At 38.3% G+C, this 21,922-nt stretch overlaps 1 protein-coding gene across 1 annotated transcript in view; it reads left to right on the top strand.

Moving 5' to 3' along the window:
• Positions 1 to 691: 691 nt before the first annotated feature.
• GNA12 (guanine nucleotide binding protein (G protein) alpha 12) overlaps positions 692 to 21,922 on the top strand; it is a gene marked incomplete at its 5' end in the record, with an annotated part of 25,183 nt that continues 3,952 nt past the window's right edge. The window contains 1 exon segment of the mRNA XM_010570299.1: positions 692 to 910. Coding sequence (XP_010568601.1) covers positions 692 to 910 — 219 coding nt within the window.

Below are 21,922 nucleotides of genomic sequence, written 5' to 3'. Positions count from 1 at the left end.
GTGTTGTATAGCATCCAAGTGGATTGTGTCAAAATCATGCTTTACAGCAATATGCTTTTTTGGATCTTGCTAGTTTGGTATCACTGGTTTGTTTTTTTTTTTTTTACCTAAATGTTTAACTAGTTGGTGGATGCATACAGCACTGGAAGTTACTAAGTTTCCTCAATTTTGGATGCCCAATAGTCTATGCTTCACCAGAATATAGAGTATGTTCTTTCAACAATATTTTTTAATGCTCTTCTGCTCTCCTAATGCTTGAGAAAGCTAGTATGTCCTTTCTGGTATCTAAAAGCCAAATGAGCAAAGAGAAAGATGGAAGAATACAGTTTCAGGCATGGTTTTACTTTTAAAACGACAGCTATGAGGATCATACATTAGTTCCCAGACACTTTTCTTACACATTTGATGTTTACTTCTATTGTCTGTTGGTATATTGCTTGTTGCAAGTAGCTGTTGCTGCTAGTATTTTTTTCCACCTGCAAAAATACATTGTGGCTAAGTTGCTTACACAAGCAAGCTCCTTCTATCTTATTTCTGTTGGAGATGTTGCAATAAATGATGTTTATGACTCTCCCAAGTTCAGTCTCACCAGAATAGTGTCAAAAAACCCCAAAGCTTCAAGTACCTCTGAGTTCTTGTTCTTTTACACTTAAATCTTTTTATCACTGACTTTCTTATCTGAATCATTCTTTAGGGCTGCAGGGTTCTGGTTGATGCACGGGACAAACTGGGGATCCCTTGGCAGTACACCGAGAATGAGAAGCACGGAATGTTTTTGATGGCTTTTGAAAACAAAGCTGGAATGCCCATAGAGCCTGCCACCTTCCAGCTGTATGTACCTGCACTGGGCGCGCTGTGGAGGGATTCAGGAATCAAGGAAGCCTTCAGCCGTCGGAGCGAGTACCAGCTGGTGAGTACGTCCATCTTCATGGTGGGAGGAAAAAAGTTCCCTGCTGTATAAATCTCTCTTCAGTTGAAAGATTGCTCGCTACGTGCATTATCTAGCCATTGTATGAGCCATTTGTAGTAATGCTGTAAATCTGAGCACTTCAGCAGAAACAAGTGGTAATTGGAGCCAAACTTGAAAAACTACATGGCAGTAAGAGGGAGTGGAAAAGTGCACATGACTGGATAAACTGGAAGAGCAAGAGGAACCAAAAAAGGCAGGAATTGGTTGAACTAAAAATATTTTAGCAGCTCAGTAGGTCTGTTCATAGTAGGTCACTGATGAAGGCACACTTAATTTGTAACTTTCCAGTCCTGCCAGCTTGCACTATATTGATACTGGCAAACTATTCCTGCATGCAGATCTTTTGAAGTGAATGGAACACCCATTCCGGCTGCTGCTATTTGACTGTTTCTTTTCATCCTGACGTCTCCAAGTGAAACTTGGATAAGCAACTGAAAGATGACAACGAGCATAAAAATGTGCTATCTTCCTTGCTTTCTTGTTATTAGGTTTTCATGCTCTTGTGCCAAAATAGCTGCACTTCTGGTATGGAATATGTTTCTGACAGCTGTTCATAATCCACTCCTTTTTCTTCCCATGTACAAGATGGAGATGCTTTTTTTTTCCTCCTTCCTTTCTTCCTTGTTCAATGAAACAAAGTAGTGATCCATGCAACCTAGTACCACGTTTATTAGTTCTCAGAAAATTATATAGGATAATTTCCTAATTGTTTTAATAAATGTATCTTTATGATTTTAACAGTAATTATGCTTCATTATGCAGGTAGAATTCTTTAGTTTGGGTGTTCTGTCCCCAAGCTGCATTCAGCTTTTCTTTTAAAAAAAAAAAAAAAAAGGAAAAAAAAAAAAAGGGGAGACAGTTAAAGGTGGAATTCTTCATGCCTGGATATGTTATCAATGTTTAATTAGAGGAGTTAGGTTAGGTAAAGGATAGAAACATGGCTTTGTATAGTCTCCCTTAGACTTTTACAAAGGAACTCAGCATAGCTAAAGGGAAACCAGAGAAATTCAGTAGTGAAATTCTTGTTGTTTGTTTCCTCATGCTACTTTTCTGCGTGGGTTCTCTAGTATCTAATACTGTAGTTAAACTCATGTTGCAGCTCTTGGGTACTTATCTATCTCCACTAATAAGATGCCTATTTGGGTCTCGTTGCATATCTTTGAAATCCGTCTCTGAAGTATCTTGGGACTGCTAAATGGCTAAAGAATAAATAAAACGGGTAGGTAAAACTGTCACAGGATGATTGTATAAATCTCATTTCCTTAGGCTAAAAAAATGTAACAATTTCCATGTTACAGTACTGGGTATGGGGTAGAAGATGTGCAGGGGGGGAGAGAAGATAAATTGTTCCATAATTCCTAGCGTCTGTAGACACAGACTAAGATTTTGCTGTTCTAAGCACTGTTCAAACATGGAATAAAAAGATGGTTCATGCCACAGGGAACTTGAATTTAACATGAGACAACTACTAAGAGAATCTAGTATAGTAAGCAATAGTTCTATCGGCAGCCTGTTTGTTTTGTTTTTTTTTTCTGGGAACTGCTATGATCAAGCATGGGTTTTGTTTTTAGAGGGAGATTCAGATTGGGATCATGTGGGAGGTTCGTTCCTGTACTGGTTAGCAATAAAATTGCATCAAACTGGAAAAAAGAAGTCCAGTTTATTGAATAAATAGCATTCCAAGACTAGTAGGCCTACCTCTGCATTCTCTGGCTTTGAGGATTAAACAGGAAATACCAAAAAATAAAAAAGCCTCAGAAAAACCAAGCATACAGGCATGCAAGTGATCATTTAATATGCTGTCATCTACAACATCATGGTGTAGTTCTATCATGCATCTTTTTGGGTGGCATTCATGTAACCTATTTAATGTTACTGGGACAGCTGGAACTGCTGCAGGCACCAGAACTGTTAACTTGTCAATAGTGCAATGATATGGTGTATTACAGAAGTACTGTGTAACTCAGTCCTGCTGCATGCATCTGTGGCACTAACAACTTGAAAATCCTGGGTGCTATTATTTTACTGTGCAGGCTGCATCACCAGGAGATTATAAAGTACCTCAATTGTAAATAAAAAGCACTTGGTGCATAAAAGTTTTTTAAATTTAATAGATTGTTCTCAAGGATACAAATGCTACTTCTGGATTGATCACTAAACAAATTATTAACACCTTAATAACATGAACAAGTTTCCATGCCTTCTAGGTTCAGCAGAAGTCTGATTCCCTGAGTACATGGGGATTAGCAGCAGTACAATTCCTTTAAAAAAAAAAAAAAGTTTAAAACTGCATAGCTTTTTAAAGAAAGCAGGTGGTTTAAGGAGATGCCGCACTTATAATTGCATATGATGTGTATAAACCCATACCTTCATTTAGTTTAAACTCTTGCTGGATATAGACTCATGTAAATAAATAGAAGCTAGATATAGTGGACTCTGAGAAAATAAATCTTTTCTGAACTGATTTTAAATAAGGCTAAAGAAAACTCCTGCATCAGCATTCCCTTTCTTACTTAGTATAAGTGAGCCATTAAATGGAATATGCTTGGTTTGAACTGAATTTATTATCTTTATTATAGTTTTTAAATCATCACCAAAATTTTGAAGCTTTAAATTACTATGATCTTTCTGAATGCTTCTTGACAATGTTTGAAATAATAATCTTGCTCAGCAGTTGCATTTTTTTCACCCTGGTCTTACAGTCAACTGAACACCAGCTCATTTTTTTATTGTTGTTATTATTTTGGCTTCTAAGCAATAGGATTATATTGGTCTGCTTTTGAACTCTATTTCTCCAGGAAGTTGTGTGACTTTGTTTAAAAATAAAAAATAAAATATGTTGGTTGGTTAACTAGAGCTGAAAATTGCAGTGTACAGGTGCCTTCCTATGGTCTATAATGCTAAGCTTAATGACTGACTCAGTTGTAGCAAACTTGTTGAAAGAAAATGGCTCTGACCATAACCCTATACAATCTGAAGGCTTCTTTTCTGGGACCACAGAAGCTGCCTCTGGGCATTTGAGTGTTTTCTGCTGCATATTCAGTGCCTAGAAGTGGTGGCTGTAAATCCCTGTCTGGGTCTTTGAGCATTTCGTAAGTGAGTGGGTGGATTCTACAATAGCAGAGTGCTTTTTTTTCTTCACCGTCTTTCTTAAAGCAGACTAACCCATTTCACTTTCTTTTCGCAAACATCAGCCTCTCACTCTTCCCCTGCCCCAGCCTGTCCCCACCAACCTAAGTTCCTCTGTTCCTTGTATGCAGGCCAAGTAGTCTGGGGACAAAAGCTTCATTGTATGTTTGGTTACATTGTCATGTCTCTGTCCTCGTTTTTTAACTACTAGAATAGGAATTCTTTTGTAATCAGTATGTGATTCTTCTCTCTTCTCCCTCGCCCTCATTATCCTACCCCCTTTTCTGTCTGTTAGAAAGGAATACATTTGTCGTGTGTCTCAATGTCCTGTAACATTTGTTCTTTTGAGGTTGCCTGTGGTAGTTTGGGCAACTGGATGTTAGTTCTTCATTGCCAGCAGGTGGAGACAAATTCAAGTTTGAATGGCTTCTCGGAGATAGGACCTTGGGATTCCAGTTATGATTTAGCTGAAAAGATGAAAGCTTCTTCAGTTTGAGCCGAATAACAAGTGTTTGGGTATATTTGGGAGTTCAGGTGCATGTAGCTGCAAGTTTTTCTGCACCCATAAATGATGTTTCCTTTTATGTCATAAACCATGGAGACTGAGGCCAAGATAGGAATTGCTTTGGTCAGGTGGTTTCTGTTTTGCTGGTTTTTGGGTTTTTTTCTTTCTTCCTCCCAGGTCTCTAGTGGAGAATGTGAGAAGCCATTCACTTTTGTTTTAATGTGTCCAGAACAAACAAAATCTGAAGCTAGGTTAGGTACTTTTTTGACGTCTTGCATCTTAGCATGCTTCCTGTCATTGTGGGTAAAGATGGGATGAATAGGGCTTGTCAGGCAAGAAGATGATACTTTTGTCACGGTCAGAACAGATATATATTGTACGCTAGCACTGTTACAGAGCTTAAGTTAACAGTGAGCAGATCTGCAAAGGCCAACATCTGGCTTTATCAATTCTTAAAGCAAAATTGACATTGTTTTATCAGGTTTTTTAAACATGCACAATGTTTTTTGGTTTTGTTTTTAAATCTCTGACCTAACTACTCTTAGTCAAAGTAATTTCTTTATTTGAATGATTCTTACTGTTTCCCTTCAAAATACCAAGTCTTTCTAGCTTGTAACCATACATTTCAAGAGCTGCTGAACTTCTGTGGTACAAGTCGTATTCTCATCTCTTCAGGACTGATGGGGCTATTTACTCTGAACTCCAAAGCCTATTTGTAGTTAAGGCAACTGTGCCAGAGTAGCTTCTGACTTGTGCTTAGATACCCGCCTTTCTTGATACAGAAGAGAGCATGGCCATCCAAGGAGGCTGCAAAAGCCATCTGTGTTAATGCAGCTATTCTTAATACACAGAATATATTCATGATCCATCACTAGAGTATTAATTTAAATTTGTTATTATCGATGTATTATTATTATTGTTATTGATGTTCACTGCACTTTTGATAGAATTTCTAATGTTTTAATAGCTCTGTTTTAAAAAAAAGAATAAATGTCAGCATTAATGGGAAGTAGTGGTTCCTGAGAGGGAAGTAAGGGGCTTGCAAATAGAGGCAAAAACTTACTACTGTGTTCATAGCTATTTTTAGGTCTGTGCACAAGGAATTGTATGGAACACTTCCAGTAATACTTCAAATACTAAGAGCCTCTGAAGCCTTGGATGTGGGAAGACTCTGGAAAATATTTTAAAGACCCTTTCGCTTACATCAATTCACCATTCTCTGGGTGTTTTGAGATGTGGGGGCCTGGGGGATATTTGTAATAGGACACGAGTCATTCCCCTATGAACTAACTATGTGGGTTTTTTCCTCTAAGCAGACACTTAAAATAAATCAAAGTGGTTAAATTATGCCTGCCAGAACAGGTAGTGTGCTGGAAATGTTGCATAGTGAACAGCCTGCTGCTTGCATTAGTATAGCTTTGTTGCTGCGTTCTCCTTATGCAAGGAGCTGATGGCTTCAAAGCCTCATAGGCAGCCAGCTGTGTGTTTTGGGCAGTATGGATGTGAGGCACTAGTCATTCGAACTAATTCTTGATTCACAGTGGACAAACTGTTGCTTAAATGTCTTTATTTTGGTATGGAAATACTAGGTATGGTAGTATGTAAGATGACCAGAAGTTAGGCCATATACCAGCAGCTGTAGCATATGGAGGTTATGTGGCAGCATTTGACTGCCTCGAGAAGCTAAGTAAATTGAGAGGTTGGGCAGCAGAATACTGACCTGGCATGAGAAGTAGGTGATTTTTGAAGTGGCACGTTAAACGAAGTCTACAGGAGGGGGCTCTATTTTGTCAGAATTTTTCAGTGCACTCTAATAGAGATTTCTTGAATCCTTAAGTAAAAAGTTTCCAACTGATCATTTATCTTTAAGATGCAAGGGCAGAGTAGAGTTAGCCTTAAAAGCGTGTTTCCAAGCATTTACTCTTCTTTCAGCATACATGCTACAGCACTGAAATGCAGGAATACTTGCACCTGGTACTGACATAATGCACTTGCTAATGCACCTCCTTTTGAGGAAATACCGAGTGTCAAATTGACTCCAGCTTATACAATTGGCCATAACACAAAAATGAGCTCTTCTTTTTGCAAGCTACTCTTTGAATATGAGCTTACACAAGAGACTATGAATGTTGCTTATTCTGTAAGGATGATCTTTTTTTTTTTTCAGAGCTGTGAAACTCACATTTCATCCGTGAAATCCACTGGGGCTTGACCAATGCTGGTGAGATGTACAAAGGAAATAGCCACACTGTTCAAAGTGCCAGCATGGGAAATCTTGTTACCGTTTAATGCATGTAATTGGGACTAGGTGGCAACTCTTTGCCAAATTACTTTTGAGCTTTGCTTGGGTATTTCTATTTTGCCAAACTCCTGTGAAACTAAATTATTGCTGGGGAAGTTATGTGGATTTTTTCTTTTCTAGATCTGGATGGGACATACCACTCTGACCCAGAAAATTTTTTAAAAAACAATGAATTGACAGTAGTGCTACAAACCAGAAACTGGAGTTTGCTGTTACTGAGCCTTGATATTTTATAATTGCACAATGTTAGTGCTAAAAGTCAAGTACATCTGTATCTTACATGATTTTTTTTTTTTTTTTAAAGCTAATTTTGAAGCTGTGGATGGTAAATAGGCCTGTTTGAATTTAGCTATTACACTTAAGGAATGATAGTGCTATATAACCTAAGCCTTCCCTTAAGTGTGCCTCTTGTTTGTTATAATCTGATCATGTTACGTTAGAATTCTGAAACAGTGGCTTAATCTGACATAAAATGTCAGATTAATTTAAGAGATCGTTAACTTGCAGACTTTATCTATGCAGCTTGAATAATATCCTGCTCTGGACTCGTATAGCAGGAGTTACGGAGATGTTTCTTTTTAATTAAATATCTAAGCAAGGTTTTATGCCAGCATTGTGGCAATTAAGTGCCAGAGGTCCAGATTTAAATTCTTAGTTCTAGTTCTGTCTTCTAATCCCAAGACCTCAAAAGTTTATGGTCAAGTTAGTGAGTTTGACTCATCTTTGTACAGCAAAAGAAGTTAATTGCTTGTTTAAGTATAATACTGCAAAGCATTGTGGCTGGTCTGTAGTAGGAAGGATTAGCAGTTGGAGTCCCTGGTTTCTAATCCTGTCTCTAAGACCAAATAGGAAATTTTTTTCAGATCAAAGTCTCAAGTAAGAACTCTCAAACAAAAGTGGCATTTTGTTAAAGGAGGTGAGAGTTAGTGAATTATAGTTTGGGTTTTATTAAAGATTGAGAGGTAACATAAAGCAAAATGCAGCTGGACACCTTTGCACAAAATTCTGTGGATATTGGCTAATACTGTATAGTTTGTCAGTTTGCATCTACAGAAGTTAAATGCTTAGTCTTCTATTATATTTGCAGTATTCTAAAAATAAATGCTTAAATGAGATATGTTAATGGGCCTGCTGCTACCAGAAAAATTCCTTGAGCAGCACGGTGTTTGGCTGTACCAGCACTAGTGTGTCTTGACAGTCACTGAGATTCAAACTCAGAACTAAACTGGAACAGGAGGCAGAGTTGAGGATGCCTTCATAACACATTGCCTGTCACCTACACCAAGGAATGCTTCTCTTCATAATCTCAGTTTTGTTTCAAGTGCCAGTGAGCAAAAGATGAGAACAACTTGCATTTAAAGTAGGCTGGATTCAAAACTATTTGGAGAATCAAAGGTCATAAATCACTTCACACTGCAAATCATTTTGAATTCTAGCAAAATCCACTTCTGCAGTATCTTTTTCTCAATGACAGAAGCCATTCTCTCAAGCAGAACCATCCATAGAAGGCTGTGTGATGGGCAGAACAGTTATTAGCCGTTCTTAAATACTTTCTGCTATTGGAGAGAAATAACAAGAACCAGAAAGGTCATGAATTATGACCTTTTCAAAACAGTGCAAATGGAAAAGTGTTAGAGAATAGCAATTTGTTACAGTAGCTACCTGAAGCTTCAACCAAGGATTAAAGCCCTCTGTACTAAATGCTCTGTGGAAAAATAAAAGGATTCCTGCTATGAATTGCTTCTGGCCTTAGGTTATAACAAAATGCAACAGCTGGATGAAATGTAGCCTGCATGGAATTGGGAGGATAAGTTGGAACGTAACGAGCAGATCATACATAATAAATAAGTGGATAACAAGAAATTGATATGCCTACCATATGGGAACCGAGACGGATGCTGAATAAAAATAGCTGTGCTACTGGCTGTTCTAGTACTCTGTATAGTGAACTCCTGGCACTCTACAATTTTTCCTTTTTTTTTTTTATAAAAGATCAAAAGCTTAGGACAAAATCACCTCTAACGCCTGTAAAATGTACAGTGCCTTAATGCAATTCATTAATGTCCTGCTGTCTATGGATATCAAAAGGTTGAAATTCAGACTGTGTGGTCCTACTTTTTTAACTTTTAGGTTCTTGGAGGTAGATTAAAAAGCCTTGTATTTTTATGGTACTGTGTAAGGCTGCCTGTAGGAGTTTTTGCTTTTGCCCCTTGGATGCCAATAAATCTTGACTGTATTTTTGGTGTGGTTAAGGTGAATAAGAGAAAAAACTTCATAGATACAGCTCCCATGTTGAAAATTCATTACGAGAATTTACATCTTCCCTAATGATTGCCATTTTTCTGGTTGAAACATTTCTTTTTACTCATGTGTATTTTATTAAGAACAAACTTTTTTATCTTTACCTCTTAGTCATTGAGCCCATTAGAGAACTGTCTGGGTGTCCCAAAAGATTTACAGAATAAATACTGTACTCATCCTTGCCTTTCTCTGTATGCGTGTGGTAGCATTTATAGTTTGATGTCTTACCTTCAGCAATAGCACTGAAACACAAAATGTAATGTTCTTAGACTGGAAAAGTCCTTTTGGCTCCCAGCTCTTGAGAATAAATGCCACCCTGCTTCTGGAAAGAAGCTTTAATTTTATTATGCATAAAATAATTAGAAAAAATACTCAGTATGTCTGTCTTTGCAGAATTGTTGTTCTAAGCCCTAATTAGTGCTACTCTAAATCTTGCAGGACTGTATTGAATATAAGGATTTGTTCAGAGCAAGTACAGCTGTAATTAATCGTTGCATTCCCATCAAGAAATGCTGGCACATGCTGTGAGAAACAAGGAAGGAAACTTTCAGTTCAGGCTGTCTGAGCCAGTACCCAACTGCAGCTAAAAACCACTGGAGTAATCTCTTTATCCCTTTCTAGTGTGCAGGAAAGTTCTGGGCAGAGACAAATCCAACCCAGTAAGCAGCGTTTAGCTTTTGATTATGCTGTTTAATTTCATGATCACAAAATTTCTAATGGAACTCAATAATTCAAGAGACTTCAAAATTGGCAACTAGTATCTCTGTAGAGATTGCCAGTAATGAGAATGTATTCCAGAAATATGAGCAAGTTAAGCACATTTAAAGGTGCACTCTTTGTATGACTTAAGGGAGTCTAATAAAGAGTTCCTACTGAAATTTGGTGGAAGCAGTAGAGAGCTCATATATTAAGTAATGAGCATATGCATAGGTTAAAACTGTGGTAGCGCAAGGATGACTTTTATTCTAGTTGCAACAAAATACCTGCATTATGCAGGGATGTATATGTTAATATTTATCTGTTTACACTGAAGTCTAAAAACAATCAAAGAATATTGTTTCTAGTGGAAGGGCTTGTCAAACTGGTTTCAACCCTTCAATCTCAAAGATATAGCTGAAATGGAGACTGTTGTATTTGTGTTCCCATGATATGGGTTTTCAAAATTTTTGGTGTATTAAAGCTATGTGCACTACTTGAAGATCCAGTAAGGACTGGCTTAACTGTGTAAAAGAAAAGAGGGGGCCCCTGGTACTTGTTGTGTGCTATACTAGCAGTTTTCTGACCCTGTGGCTGGTTTCAAAAAAAAAAAAAAAAGGCACTGCAAAAGAAGAGGTGGATGGTTCTGTTAAGCCCATCTCCCTGACATGGCTGGCTCTGTGGTCAGAAGAGCAGTGCTGACAATGCACTTCAGAAAGGTCCAGTTTTACATGTCAGCCTTCTGCACCTCATTTGTATGTTCTCTGTAGTAATTCAGCTTTCTTTCATATTGGTACCAGACCTTGTCTTCTCCACCTAGAATTGGGACAGCAAGCAAGGGTGATCTCAGTGCCTTTCAAAATTCTCTAAAGTGTTCCCTTGAGGAAAAACAGTAAGAGGTTAAGGCTTGGATTTTTCAAAGAGGCTACTGAATTTAATAGGATAACGGGTAATGAATGCTTTCAAGCTTTCCTGAATATCCTAGTTTATAGTAAGCTATGTAGGATCAAGAACAAGTAACAAGCACAGATGAACAAATAAGCAAAACATTGAAAACTAGGTCTGTTTTTATGAGGAAGTCTTCTGGATATTTTCTTCTGGAATATCTTCTGGACTTTTATACTTAAGAGAACAGGTATTTGAAGTTATTCTTAATTTGTCACACTGACAGTGAATTATGTTTAATGGGCCTGTGTTCTTTAAAACACAGGACCTGGCAGAAAGCTGAAAAGGAAAATGGAGGTAGGATAGTTAGGTAGCGGTAACTTGCTCAGCTGGCTATGTTGTATTTTTGCTAGCTATCAAAATCTTGATCCTTTTGCAATGACTTCTTGAGGAGACTGTAATTTTCTTTAGCCTACTTCTCTTCTCTTCTCTTCCCCTGTTCCTGCTGTCTCCCTAACAAGCCTGCTCTGCCTTAAAACATTGAGTGTTTTACTCAATGTGTCGTGCAAGCGTAGAGCTTAACTTGGGCTGTAGTTCTGTGATAGAGTAATCATGGTGAGCAATAGGAAATGGTGGTTTAGGGAGTTCTGCTTTGCACTACGTGTGCTCTTGCTTATGTTGGCACAACTGTTTTTTGGAAACTGCTGTAAATTGGGAAACTCATCTGAGGCACGAGTGCAACCTATGACTGGTTGTAAGCACAGCTGAGGTAGTGACATGCTGTGATGTTGGTGAAGGAACAAGCAGCTGGCATCGCAAGCAATCACGAGTCACCTTAACCTGGTGCTTGCCAAGGAATGATGGCAGTGTCTTTATCTTGCTGATCCTTCTTCCAAGCAATGGTTCCCTTCTTCCATAAGTCTTTCCTGATGCTAAAATAAGATGACTGTACTTCAAAGATGCTGTTTAGTTTTTTTAAATGTTTGTGTTCCATGTTATGGAAGTATCTTAAGTGTTTGCATGCTATTCAAAGTCAAGGCTCAGTTTCACAGGTATTGAGTATAGAGGAGGAGGAGGTGGTGAGCATAGGGAGGGAAGAAACACGGTATTTGACTTTTCACTTTATGTGAAATGATAGCTATGCAACAGCGGAGATTTTCATAGAATAGATGACTTAAGGATGCATCCGAACATGATGCTGTTCCAGAAAAATCTCTCAAGCTTCCATACTGCCACAAGCCGACCAGCTGATAATTGAACACTAATGGAAGGAGCAGACCTATTAAGTTGTCTCCTCAAAAGAGAAGAGTAAGGTTAGCTCAATACTCTGCTTCTCCTTTTTGTGAACCTGCATTAGCTGGGAAGGCTTTCTATTACAAAAGGCAGAAAGCAGAACAGTCTCCACCTTCTCATTAGTTTGCAGCTATACTTAAAGCGGCTCTGTGGCATGAACCTATTTTGCTCTATTATTGACGCAGTATTTGGGGAGGGGAGGAAAACTTCTTGGAAACATCATGCAGGATTTTCTGTTTGAGAAAATGTGTTGCTCTGAGAAGTAGTTTATTGACACCTTTCAAATGTCTCCTCTGTATACAACACAGATTCCTGCAGTTCAGACTGTGGCAGACTTGTGCTTCACTTGGCTTTACTCCTGAACAAACTGTTGGTGTTTGTCCTTAGAAGGTCTGCTCTCCACCCCACCCCCAAAGCCTCTTAATTTGACTTGCTTTCCTTGATATTCACTTAATTCTACTTTGGAAAACTCAGTAAAATCTCAAACTGAAAAAATAGTGGTTTATTGATGGAACTCTTTCCCATTTAATTCCATCTCTGAATTCTATCTATTTAAGACTTGGATCCATCTGGTCAGAGTACAGTATTGAATCAGTAATCATGTTAGATGTGGGCAGGAGGCAAAAGAACCACCTACTATATCCTCTTTCCGTCATCTTCCTCCCAGTCCAGCACATGCATTCTAGGTTGCAAGGAGTTCAGATGGCCGTCCGTGTGGCTGGACTGTTTCCCCCTCTGCAGTTCAGTAGGATGTGACCGGGGCTTTAATTAAGATATTTTTTTCTTTATAGGCTAGTCTGCTCAACAGCTTGAGAAGTTTGTTAAACCCACTTCAGTTTCCACTGTGGCTTAATTTAGATGTGTAGATGAGGCCTTAAGAATGGAAGCTTAGTCACTTATTTCAAATTGTTTATTTCATCTTTGGATTTGTTTTCAGATGCTTATAGTGCTTAATATGTATAAAGCAGATGCATGTGGAGGTGAATAAAAATAGAGCTTTCCATTTGATATAAGACTTGAGTATTACTTGTGGGCTTTTTTCCTCCCTGGTAAGTCATTTCTCATAAGCCTGAGCTTCAACATAGTAGCTTTATAATGATTGAGGACTGTGTCAAAGAACTCAGCTGTAGATGCACATGAAATTAGGATGGAGTTGCACATTAATACAGCTGTTGTTCATGCAGTTACCAACCCCATCTCACCTAGTGAATCCTCACTCAGGGATGTTTGGTCCTTTAGTGAATCAGTACCTGAACAGCTTTAATTTTCCACTCACATAAATCCATTCCGATTTTGGTTTCATAAGTGAAAGTAATGATGTGAGTTGTGTGGTAGGATAGGCTGAAGTGAAAAATGCAGAAAAAGCAATCCTGAATGTTTTGAAAGAGAACAAATTCTGAAATGAAATAAAAGAAGGTTAGGTTACTTGAAATCTTCATACTAAAGTATATCAATTGGTAGTGCTAAGGTTTAAGTGCAGATTTGGAAGAACTTCCCCTTCTCCTCATGCCAAAACAACCTTCAGTAGGGGAGAGAATATTTGGAATAATTGATATGTCATGGCTGGATGTGAATAAATAAAAAGTGTTTCAAGATAATGACTATAAAACAGATCACAGAAAACTTGACTTGATTGTGAATGGAAACTGAAGTTTATTTCAGATCACCAAAGGTTGTTTGAAGTTCACTATCACTCATCTGCTGGACTCACCATGCGGTGTTGTCACTGGCACTGGAGCAGGAGAGATGAGGTTATAGGGAGGGTAGTTACTTCTTGGGTGAAACCTTCTCTTGCAGACCCAAAATACAGCTGTGAACTAATGAAATAAATGTTCTTGGCGTATGACATGAGACAACTTTGATCACTAGTGGTCTAGGAGGCTTACAGGTGCATGTAAGGGTCAGACATTGTAGAAGGCAATACCAATCTCAGTTTAAGTGGGTGAACGTGAGATGTTGAGTAGCTTCTCAGTGCTGAGAGCAAGCTCGTATATGTTGTGAAATTCCACTGATTTGAGAAGTCACTGGGAAAGCAAGCATAGTAACAGCTGGCAGAAATGGTGCACTTCATAGTTCAAAGTTGGTCAGTCTCTTAGAATTAACAAATAACAAGCTAATATTGAAAAAGGAGGGTTTTGTTTCTAGAGCAAATTATTTTTTAAAATCAGACACGGAAACTGGCTTGAGGAATCCCTCAGACTTGCAAGCCTTATATGTTCTCTGTAGTTGAGCCTGCTGAATGCTGAGGTAATGGGCATGGTGAAAAACTTCGGAATAATGTAAGCAAGGTGGAATTTTTTTTTTATGCACTCTGTTGCCTACACACTTGGTTTTATAGGAATCAAACTGTTAAATAGCACACCTGAGTGCAACTAAGACTTAACTTGCATTTTACCTCAGTCTGATTTCCACCTGAAACCTAACTTTCAAATACTGAGCAGCTTTCTGAATCTTGCAAGACCATCATTTTAATCTATGTTGCATCTAAAAATGGTTGTATTGGTACAGACAAAATGAGAAAATCTTTTTAAAATAAATTGAGGGAATAAATGACTCTTTCCAATCCTTACATTCACAACAGATGTAGACAAATTTCAGTAAAACATGTCTGAGCTGATGTTTCCACAGAAAGTGGAGCATTGGGGCACTCTGCAACAAATGCTTTGGTGTAGAAGTGGAGTAGGAAGCATTGTTCTGCGAGATACTCAAGGTTATGCCTGTTGTAAATGCATTCAAGTTGCTTAGCTTTCCAGCTGGCCACCTGCCATGGAAAAGTCCAAGCTCAACATTCTCTCATGGCTGGTGTTAGCTGTTTTTTCAGTCCACAAGATCCAAGATATTTATTTCCCATCCCTTGATCTGATAAGATTTGAAAGGGAAACTCACTGGTAAACTTGTGATTTAGTCTTGATCAGATAGTCAGCACTGCGGACTAGACTAATTCATAAGGTAATACTTTTTTGTCAATGTCTATTCTAGTTCTGCAGATGTCTTCTGTAAACAAAGCAAGTTTCAGGTTTGCATACTGAGCTGCTGAAAACAAAGAATGGAACTAGGGTCACATAATAATGTGATTGTGCATCGTTCCTCGCGATTTGTAAAAACATCCAGTTGCTTCTAAATTCTGATGTGTTAGTTGGAAATGCCCTTTTTTGCATGGCAGCTGCCCACTGAGAATAAATGGGATAATTTGCTAGTGACTGGCCAGAATCTTGGATCCATCCTTCCATTTACAGCTCAGGACTTTCTTTTAACTGTGGCAAGATTGCTGCTTTCAGTTGCTTTCTCTTGTGCGTTTTAGCTGACTGTGCTTGGAATGAGAAGTTGAGCTGGCGTGTGTTAGTTCAACTTCATGGAGAACCTCCGGTGTTTGAGATGAAAGGGTTCTGGCAGCAATTTTAGACAATGTATTCGCTTAGACAGTTGGCAGGGAAACAGGAAGGAATCCTTTCATGGGATGCTTATGACTAGGTCTGTCGTCCACTCGTGCCAGGATGAGTGTGTGTGAGCTGGGCGCACTGCTGATGTTGGATACAGTAATCAGACTTTGTTGTTGTTGTTTAAACATAACAGTGATTCTTCCACATGAATTGGGTATATATCCCCTTGCATCTACCCCTTGAATCTTGCTAGCTGCTAGTCAGTGAAGGCTAGGAAATGCTAAATCACTGTAGCTAATGTGCAAGTCTGGTTAAGGATTTTTCTAGATTTTTTTTTTTTTAAAAAGCAATAATTTAACACTTTTGTATCACACTTTGTCTTTTTTTTGTTGCCAGTACTGTTTTCTCTGCTGTTTGCACCTGCTTTTCTTCCAGTCATTGCAAATCTGTGAAGCAGGAATAGCAGTGATGAAGAGACAGTAAGTATGAGTAAAATGATAGGGGTTTTTGTTAATGTTTCTTGAAGCTTATAGTCTAGGATGAGCCTGCCTTAGTCTATTAACAGAAAAGTCCTTTCCCCCCTGAGGTACTGTTGCTAGTGTGCATATTTGAGACAAATGGATGGAATTACATAGTATCAAGAGTAATTTATCTCACCTACATCCTGTTGATGTAGAAACACCTAGAATTCCAGGAAAAAAATGTAACTTTTTTTCCTTGCAGCACTTTGAGAAAGAGTTGCTGTATTTAATTGCTGAGAAAAGCTAAGGCGTGTAGGAGTTGCCCTTTACACAAGAACTCTGCTCCTGTTAAGAGTATTTCTTTGCTGTAAGGCTAGGATTTCACTTGGTCACAGGGATCCACAAATCTTACCACTGATGTGGGAGCTCAGATTAGCCTAGACTTTGGGGGGAAAATGAAATAAATATTTATCACCTATTTGTATGCTTTACAGCACATGGATAAAAAGTTTGGCCAGTATGTCATGTAGGATGAGCTTATAGAAAGCCATCCTGACTTGGACAAACAGATTTTTGCATTGCCTGTTTGTACTGAGCTGACAAATAATGAATTTTTTAAACATTTTCAAACTTTAATATCTGATACCTACACTGTACGACCAGGCAGTAGAAAGAAGAGGTAGTTTTTAGAAGAAGCTTGGAACCAAACAGTACTTTTTTGTAGTTGGTATGTTTGTAGGGTACAGATAGCAGCAACTTGGATAAGCACTGGAGTTGCTGGATGAGAGCCAGCAGCTCAGTCTGTTGTTAAGGAGGAAGTTAAATAACAGTAGAGAGATTTGATAGTTAGAATTCTGTGTGGCTTAAATACAGAGAAGTGGTTAGTCTCTGCCTTAGAACTGGTGATTGAATGAAAAATTAATGTTTGTCTTGTGTCAATAAATTTTAGTGCCCAGACAGGATGTAGAATATCTGTAGAACAGCATTTCGGGGTAGAATGGGTATCAGCATTTCAGGGCAGTTTAGGTTATTTCAGCATCCTTCTGAGTGAATTCTTAACAAGCACAGACTTGCTTATCTCCTTGGAAAATAACACTGAATTCATCAGCTGTCACGGAGAAGAGAGCGCACTTTTGGCTGTAGTAAATCCATGCCCTGTTACCAGTGAAGCTGAATAGAAGTGCAGATTCAGAAGTAATCTGTTGGAAGAGCCTGCAGGTTTGGGGAGGGGGAGTTGTTTGTTTATAATTGCCCCTCATGAGAATTTTAACCCTCAGCCTTTGGGGTTTGGGAAGGACTACTACTTCCCTTGGACAAAACCAGGGTGCGGAACCTGGAGCCGTGTCTGCGTGCTCACTTCCAAAGGATATATGTATTATGGTGGCAGGATGTTAACCTGCTTCTTCTGTCCGGTAGGTTTCACTAAAAAAAGCTTAGTGAAAACCGCTAAGTTTCCTGTGTCTCTCTTTGCCAGTGACGTTTTGGGTTTTAATCTCAGTACCCCGAAACTGGGCTGATCTAATGCCTCCAACATTTTCAAATACTAGGCTCCTGGTATTTTTTTGTCCTACTTCTGTGCTCGTAACCTTGCTCTTCCCTTGGGCCTCTGCTTTGGATATCTTGCTTTTATAAAAATGTCTGAAATTGTAACATTCAAACTCCTTACAATCAACAGGTGATCGACATCCCAGGGAACTTGGAAAAAATAAGGTCTCAGTATCTGTCTGAAAAGCAAAGATTTCACATGCAAGTTAGCACTGAAAGTTAGCATTAGCATTGATATTCCGTCAGTATATGTCTCTGGCAGTCCTAGTGGAATAGTACCTTATATAAAGGCCAACTTCAGATGAAATTATGTGTTAATGCTTTAAGTCCATCCCATTTGTTTATCTGAGATCTCAGAGGTTAAAGGCTGGGAGATTCCCAAACTTCTTTCTGGGGTCTCCTGGATTTCCTCTGTGTTTTTCAGCCCTGCTGCCAAATGTTTTACAACTCCTGAATGGAGGGTGGGATACAAACACTGCTCTTCTTTTATTTGGATCACTGTTGCTTTTTCCTTGCAGATTCAGCTGCAGTTTGTGGTAGTTACTTACAGTATCCATTTCTCCATGTGTTTTGCTGTATTTGTGGGAATCGTGTTAGATCTGTATTATATGCTTCCTTGAAGTATAAAGTTTCCTTCCTGTGTGGTTTAATTCATCATCTGCAACAAACTAAGACTGACAGGTCTACCTTAAATTGTGCACTCTAAATTTAGCAGCTAGAGACAGAATGATCAGGAAGGGCTAATTTAATACTATGTCAAAAAGGCCTTGGGACAAGGAAAGGAAAAAAGCCAATTTGGAACAGAGGGTCCCTTTTCAGGTCTTTTAGTTCATAGGAGAATTTAGAGGAACTGCTTTTCAGGAGGAAAAGTTTGAAATGAGCCTGTATTTTAGGGAACTGGACAATAGGATGTTTCACTATCATTTCAACTGTCACTCTGAATAACTGGCTGAGGGTTAAAGTGACAAGTTGATAAATTCTAGCCTTGCAGAACATTTTTTATTACTGAGTTTCTATGGGTATTTTAAAGCAATCTACATACAATCAATTGTGCATTTATTTTCATTAAATGAATACTGCTTGGGAACTCTGCCCAACTGTTTTCTGCTTGCTTTTTGCAATGAGGCTATTAATGGCAAAGGAAGTGATGCCAGATTAGTTGTAATATGTCTGTGGGGAGATGTCTTATGTGCTGTGAACCTAGCCTGAAGGGACAGAGACGTTAAATTCAATTAGTTATTTTCATGGTGACTTATCTGGAGCTAATGTTAAGATGACATTCATGTCGTACAAAATATATAGAATAAAAACTACTTAATTTTGTTGCTTTTGCCCCTTGAGAATGCTATGTTCAAAATAATCTAGCATATAAAAGAAGAGTTTTAGAGCACTATTTCAGGAAGCAAGAGTGTATGTTTACATTTTACCTTTCCTCCCTTTCTCTTCCACCAGCCAGTTTTTAAGGAAATTGTACTTTTTTCTCTGGCTTCACCAAACTTTATACTGCAGATAGGGCAGTTTAAAAAAAAAAAAAAAAATCCAATAGCAGTGCTGCATTGTGGAACTTCTGGGCTCATTTTAGGCCTTCTGTTTGTGTTTCTTGATTCCCCCAGTTCCCAGATGTGCAGTGACTCATCCTACTGAACAATGGGAACAGCATCTCTTATTCCTTCACTTGGTCCCAGTTGGCAAAACTGTTACTCAGAGGATATGTATTGCAGAGGGAGAAGAGATTAGCAGTGAGAGAATGAATCATCCAAGCGTTTGTGGTAACTCTTGTGTGGTGAGCAAGAAGTTAAGGAAGACTAATGGTCTGTACTATGCTCTGGTGTACTAAAATGGAGTATCTGAATTATGTAAAATTCATAACTCGGAGGTCATTCTTCCCTCCCCCACCACTGTCCCAGAAAACACAGGGCATGGATGACAGACAGCATTTTGACATCTTGATTTATTATCAAGGAGGATGAGGAAAAAAAAAGAAACAACTTGCTGGTTTGTATCAACAGCAAAAAAGGTGAGGGTCATCTCAGGCTTTGTTGATACAACTTTCAGATGTGAAATATACTGATAGACTAATAGTTAAATTTTTTTAAAAAAAAAGTCAGTACAGACATGCTTCAGTGACATACTTTGTTGTGACTGTGACAGAATGGTGCTTCGTATCTAAGTACTGTGCTGGTTGAAATGAAATAATGTCTTTCAGATTTTAAAAGTCTTATTTATTAATATTGTTAGAATTTTTTTTAAAGAAATGGTGTACTGACAGGGAAATACAAGAAGATTTGAGTCTTTTTAAATCTGAAAAGACAGAAGCTCAACAATCTTTTATAAACATAGTTTAACTTAGGAAGTTTCTTGAGCTGCCATGGTTTTTCTTGACACACCAGCCTATAAAAGACTGACACATCTGACTTGGACCTTTTTTGGGGGGTTGTTTTTTTGTTTTTTTTTTTAAGTGAACACGCCATGATATAATTATCTTTAGGTATTTAAATATAGTATAAATAACTTTGATGGCTTTCATTTCTGTTTTGCTGCTTGCAACCATATTTCAAAATAAATTGCAATGTTCAAAAAACTACTTAATTTTTTTTTCACTAGAACCATTAAAATAGTGTGGTTGAAGTCTTCAATCTGCTTAAAGATATTTTTAGTATCTGATGAATCAATTGCAAATATTTGCTGCCACTTCTATGGGAAGTCGTGCTAGTGAACCAGAAATAACTGGCTAAGATCTGGAAAAGGAGAGCATTTGAAGTGCTAAGCCTGCTTTTGAATGTAGTTGAATGGCTAGATGACTTTGGACAAACGCTAAGAATTTGCACTGAAAAAGCCAAAGCGGCTCATTTATGGTCAGCATCTTCAAGAGAAAAAGTGTAGTTCAACATGAGAGGGGCAGCAGATACTTTTTTTTACAGTAATTTGCCTTGAATGGAAAACCTTACTTGATGAACAGTTCATAAACTCTGTGTGTGTATTTTTTATATGTGTACATATATATATGCACACACGTATATTCGTATGTGTGTATAATGCCAAAAGCATGAGATAGCTTTGCATAAATAATAATTTATCAATGGAATTCAAAACTGCATTCAAATGCAGCTTGATATAAAGCTAAATAAATTTGACTTCTTGATCTAATTGATATTACTATCTATTTTCCCTGGATGACAAGGAAAAAATTAAAAGATAAAGGAATGTTCAGTTAATGCTATTGTTCTGATTAAAAATACTAATACGAAACAGTCCTAACACCAGGAGTTTCCATATTTTCCTCATTTAAATACATTACAAGTTATTCATCGAGTCAGTCGGTGCCGTCTGCAGTTGTTGCTGCCTGATCGATGAACTGAAATACCCCATGTGCTTCCCAGAAGCAACCAAGTTTTCTGTGAATCAGAACAAGGTGTAGAGCAAGGCTACTCAAGAAGTCTTTGGAGCAGGAACTTAATCAGGGAGTCATCTTTAAAGTAGGGGGTTTTGAATGTGTGGTGTGGGTTTGGGTTTGGGTTTTGTTGTTTGGGTTTTCTGGGGGTGGTGGTGGGAGTCTCCCTTCAGGTTTGTGTGCTTTAATGTTTTGAGCTTTTCTTGACTTCAGATCCTCTGGAACTTGTTGGGGATTTGTTGTTTTGACTGGAAACAGATATTTTGACTTAAGTACTGGATGTCTTTGAATTCTGTGCTAGAAGAGAATATTCAGGCATCTTCAGATCTGTCAGACCATGTGTATGGTTGTTCACACCTGTTCCAGCAGCCTGACTTGGTTACCCAGCTATCCAAATGTTTTGCAATTACTGCTTAAAATTTCCCAGAATGAATTATTTGTCTTAATTGCAATGTTATGAAGAGCTGTGTAAGAAACTAGAGAAGTCTAGTTTCCCTAAATCATTGCAGAAATGAACATGGTTTTTTTTCATTAATCAGATTATTTTTCTTACCTTCTTATAAATGTGCAAAATGTTAAACTGATTGATGCGTGGGGCAGGAAATAAGGGAGGCAGAAGCTGTAAATCAGGTAAACTTGTGTGTGTGTCCCAGCAGTTGATGTGCATGCAGCTGTTTCCTGCTCTCAGGGTGGGAGGGTATATGGACCAGGCAAAGACTCTTAAAGTAACTGGGTAGAAAATAGGAACAACTTGTATCAGAGATGGCCCATTGGCAGTCTTGTTGCACATCTAAAGGCATTGTGTAGGACAAAGCACAATAGATAGAGAAGGGGTTTTTTGTAGCTTCAGCGACCTTTTCTTTTTGGGCTCTTCCATCTCCTAAATATGACTAATGCTGTACAGGAAGGCCTTTTCTCTTATTCATGCGGTCTGTGATATCTCTTTTGATCCAACAGAGTGCCAAAAAATACAGGAAATTACTTTCACCTTATGAAAATTCATGATTGTAAGGAAGCTCTTAGAGCAATTGTTCTTTGGAAACTTGTGCCGCGCCACCCTCACC

Source organism: Haliaeetus leucocephalus, unplaced genomic scaffold, assembly GCF_000737465.1.
Source record: "Haliaeetus leucocephalus isolate CR32 unplaced genomic scaffold, Haliaeetus_leucocephalus-4.0 Scaffold295, whole genome shotgun sequence".
NCBI lineage: Eukaryota > Metazoa > Chordata > Aves > Accipitriformes > Accipitridae > Haliaeetus > Haliaeetus leucocephalus.
The sequence above is the reverse complement of the archived record's forward strand: the minus strand, read 5'-3'. Positions and strand labels throughout refer to the sequence as shown.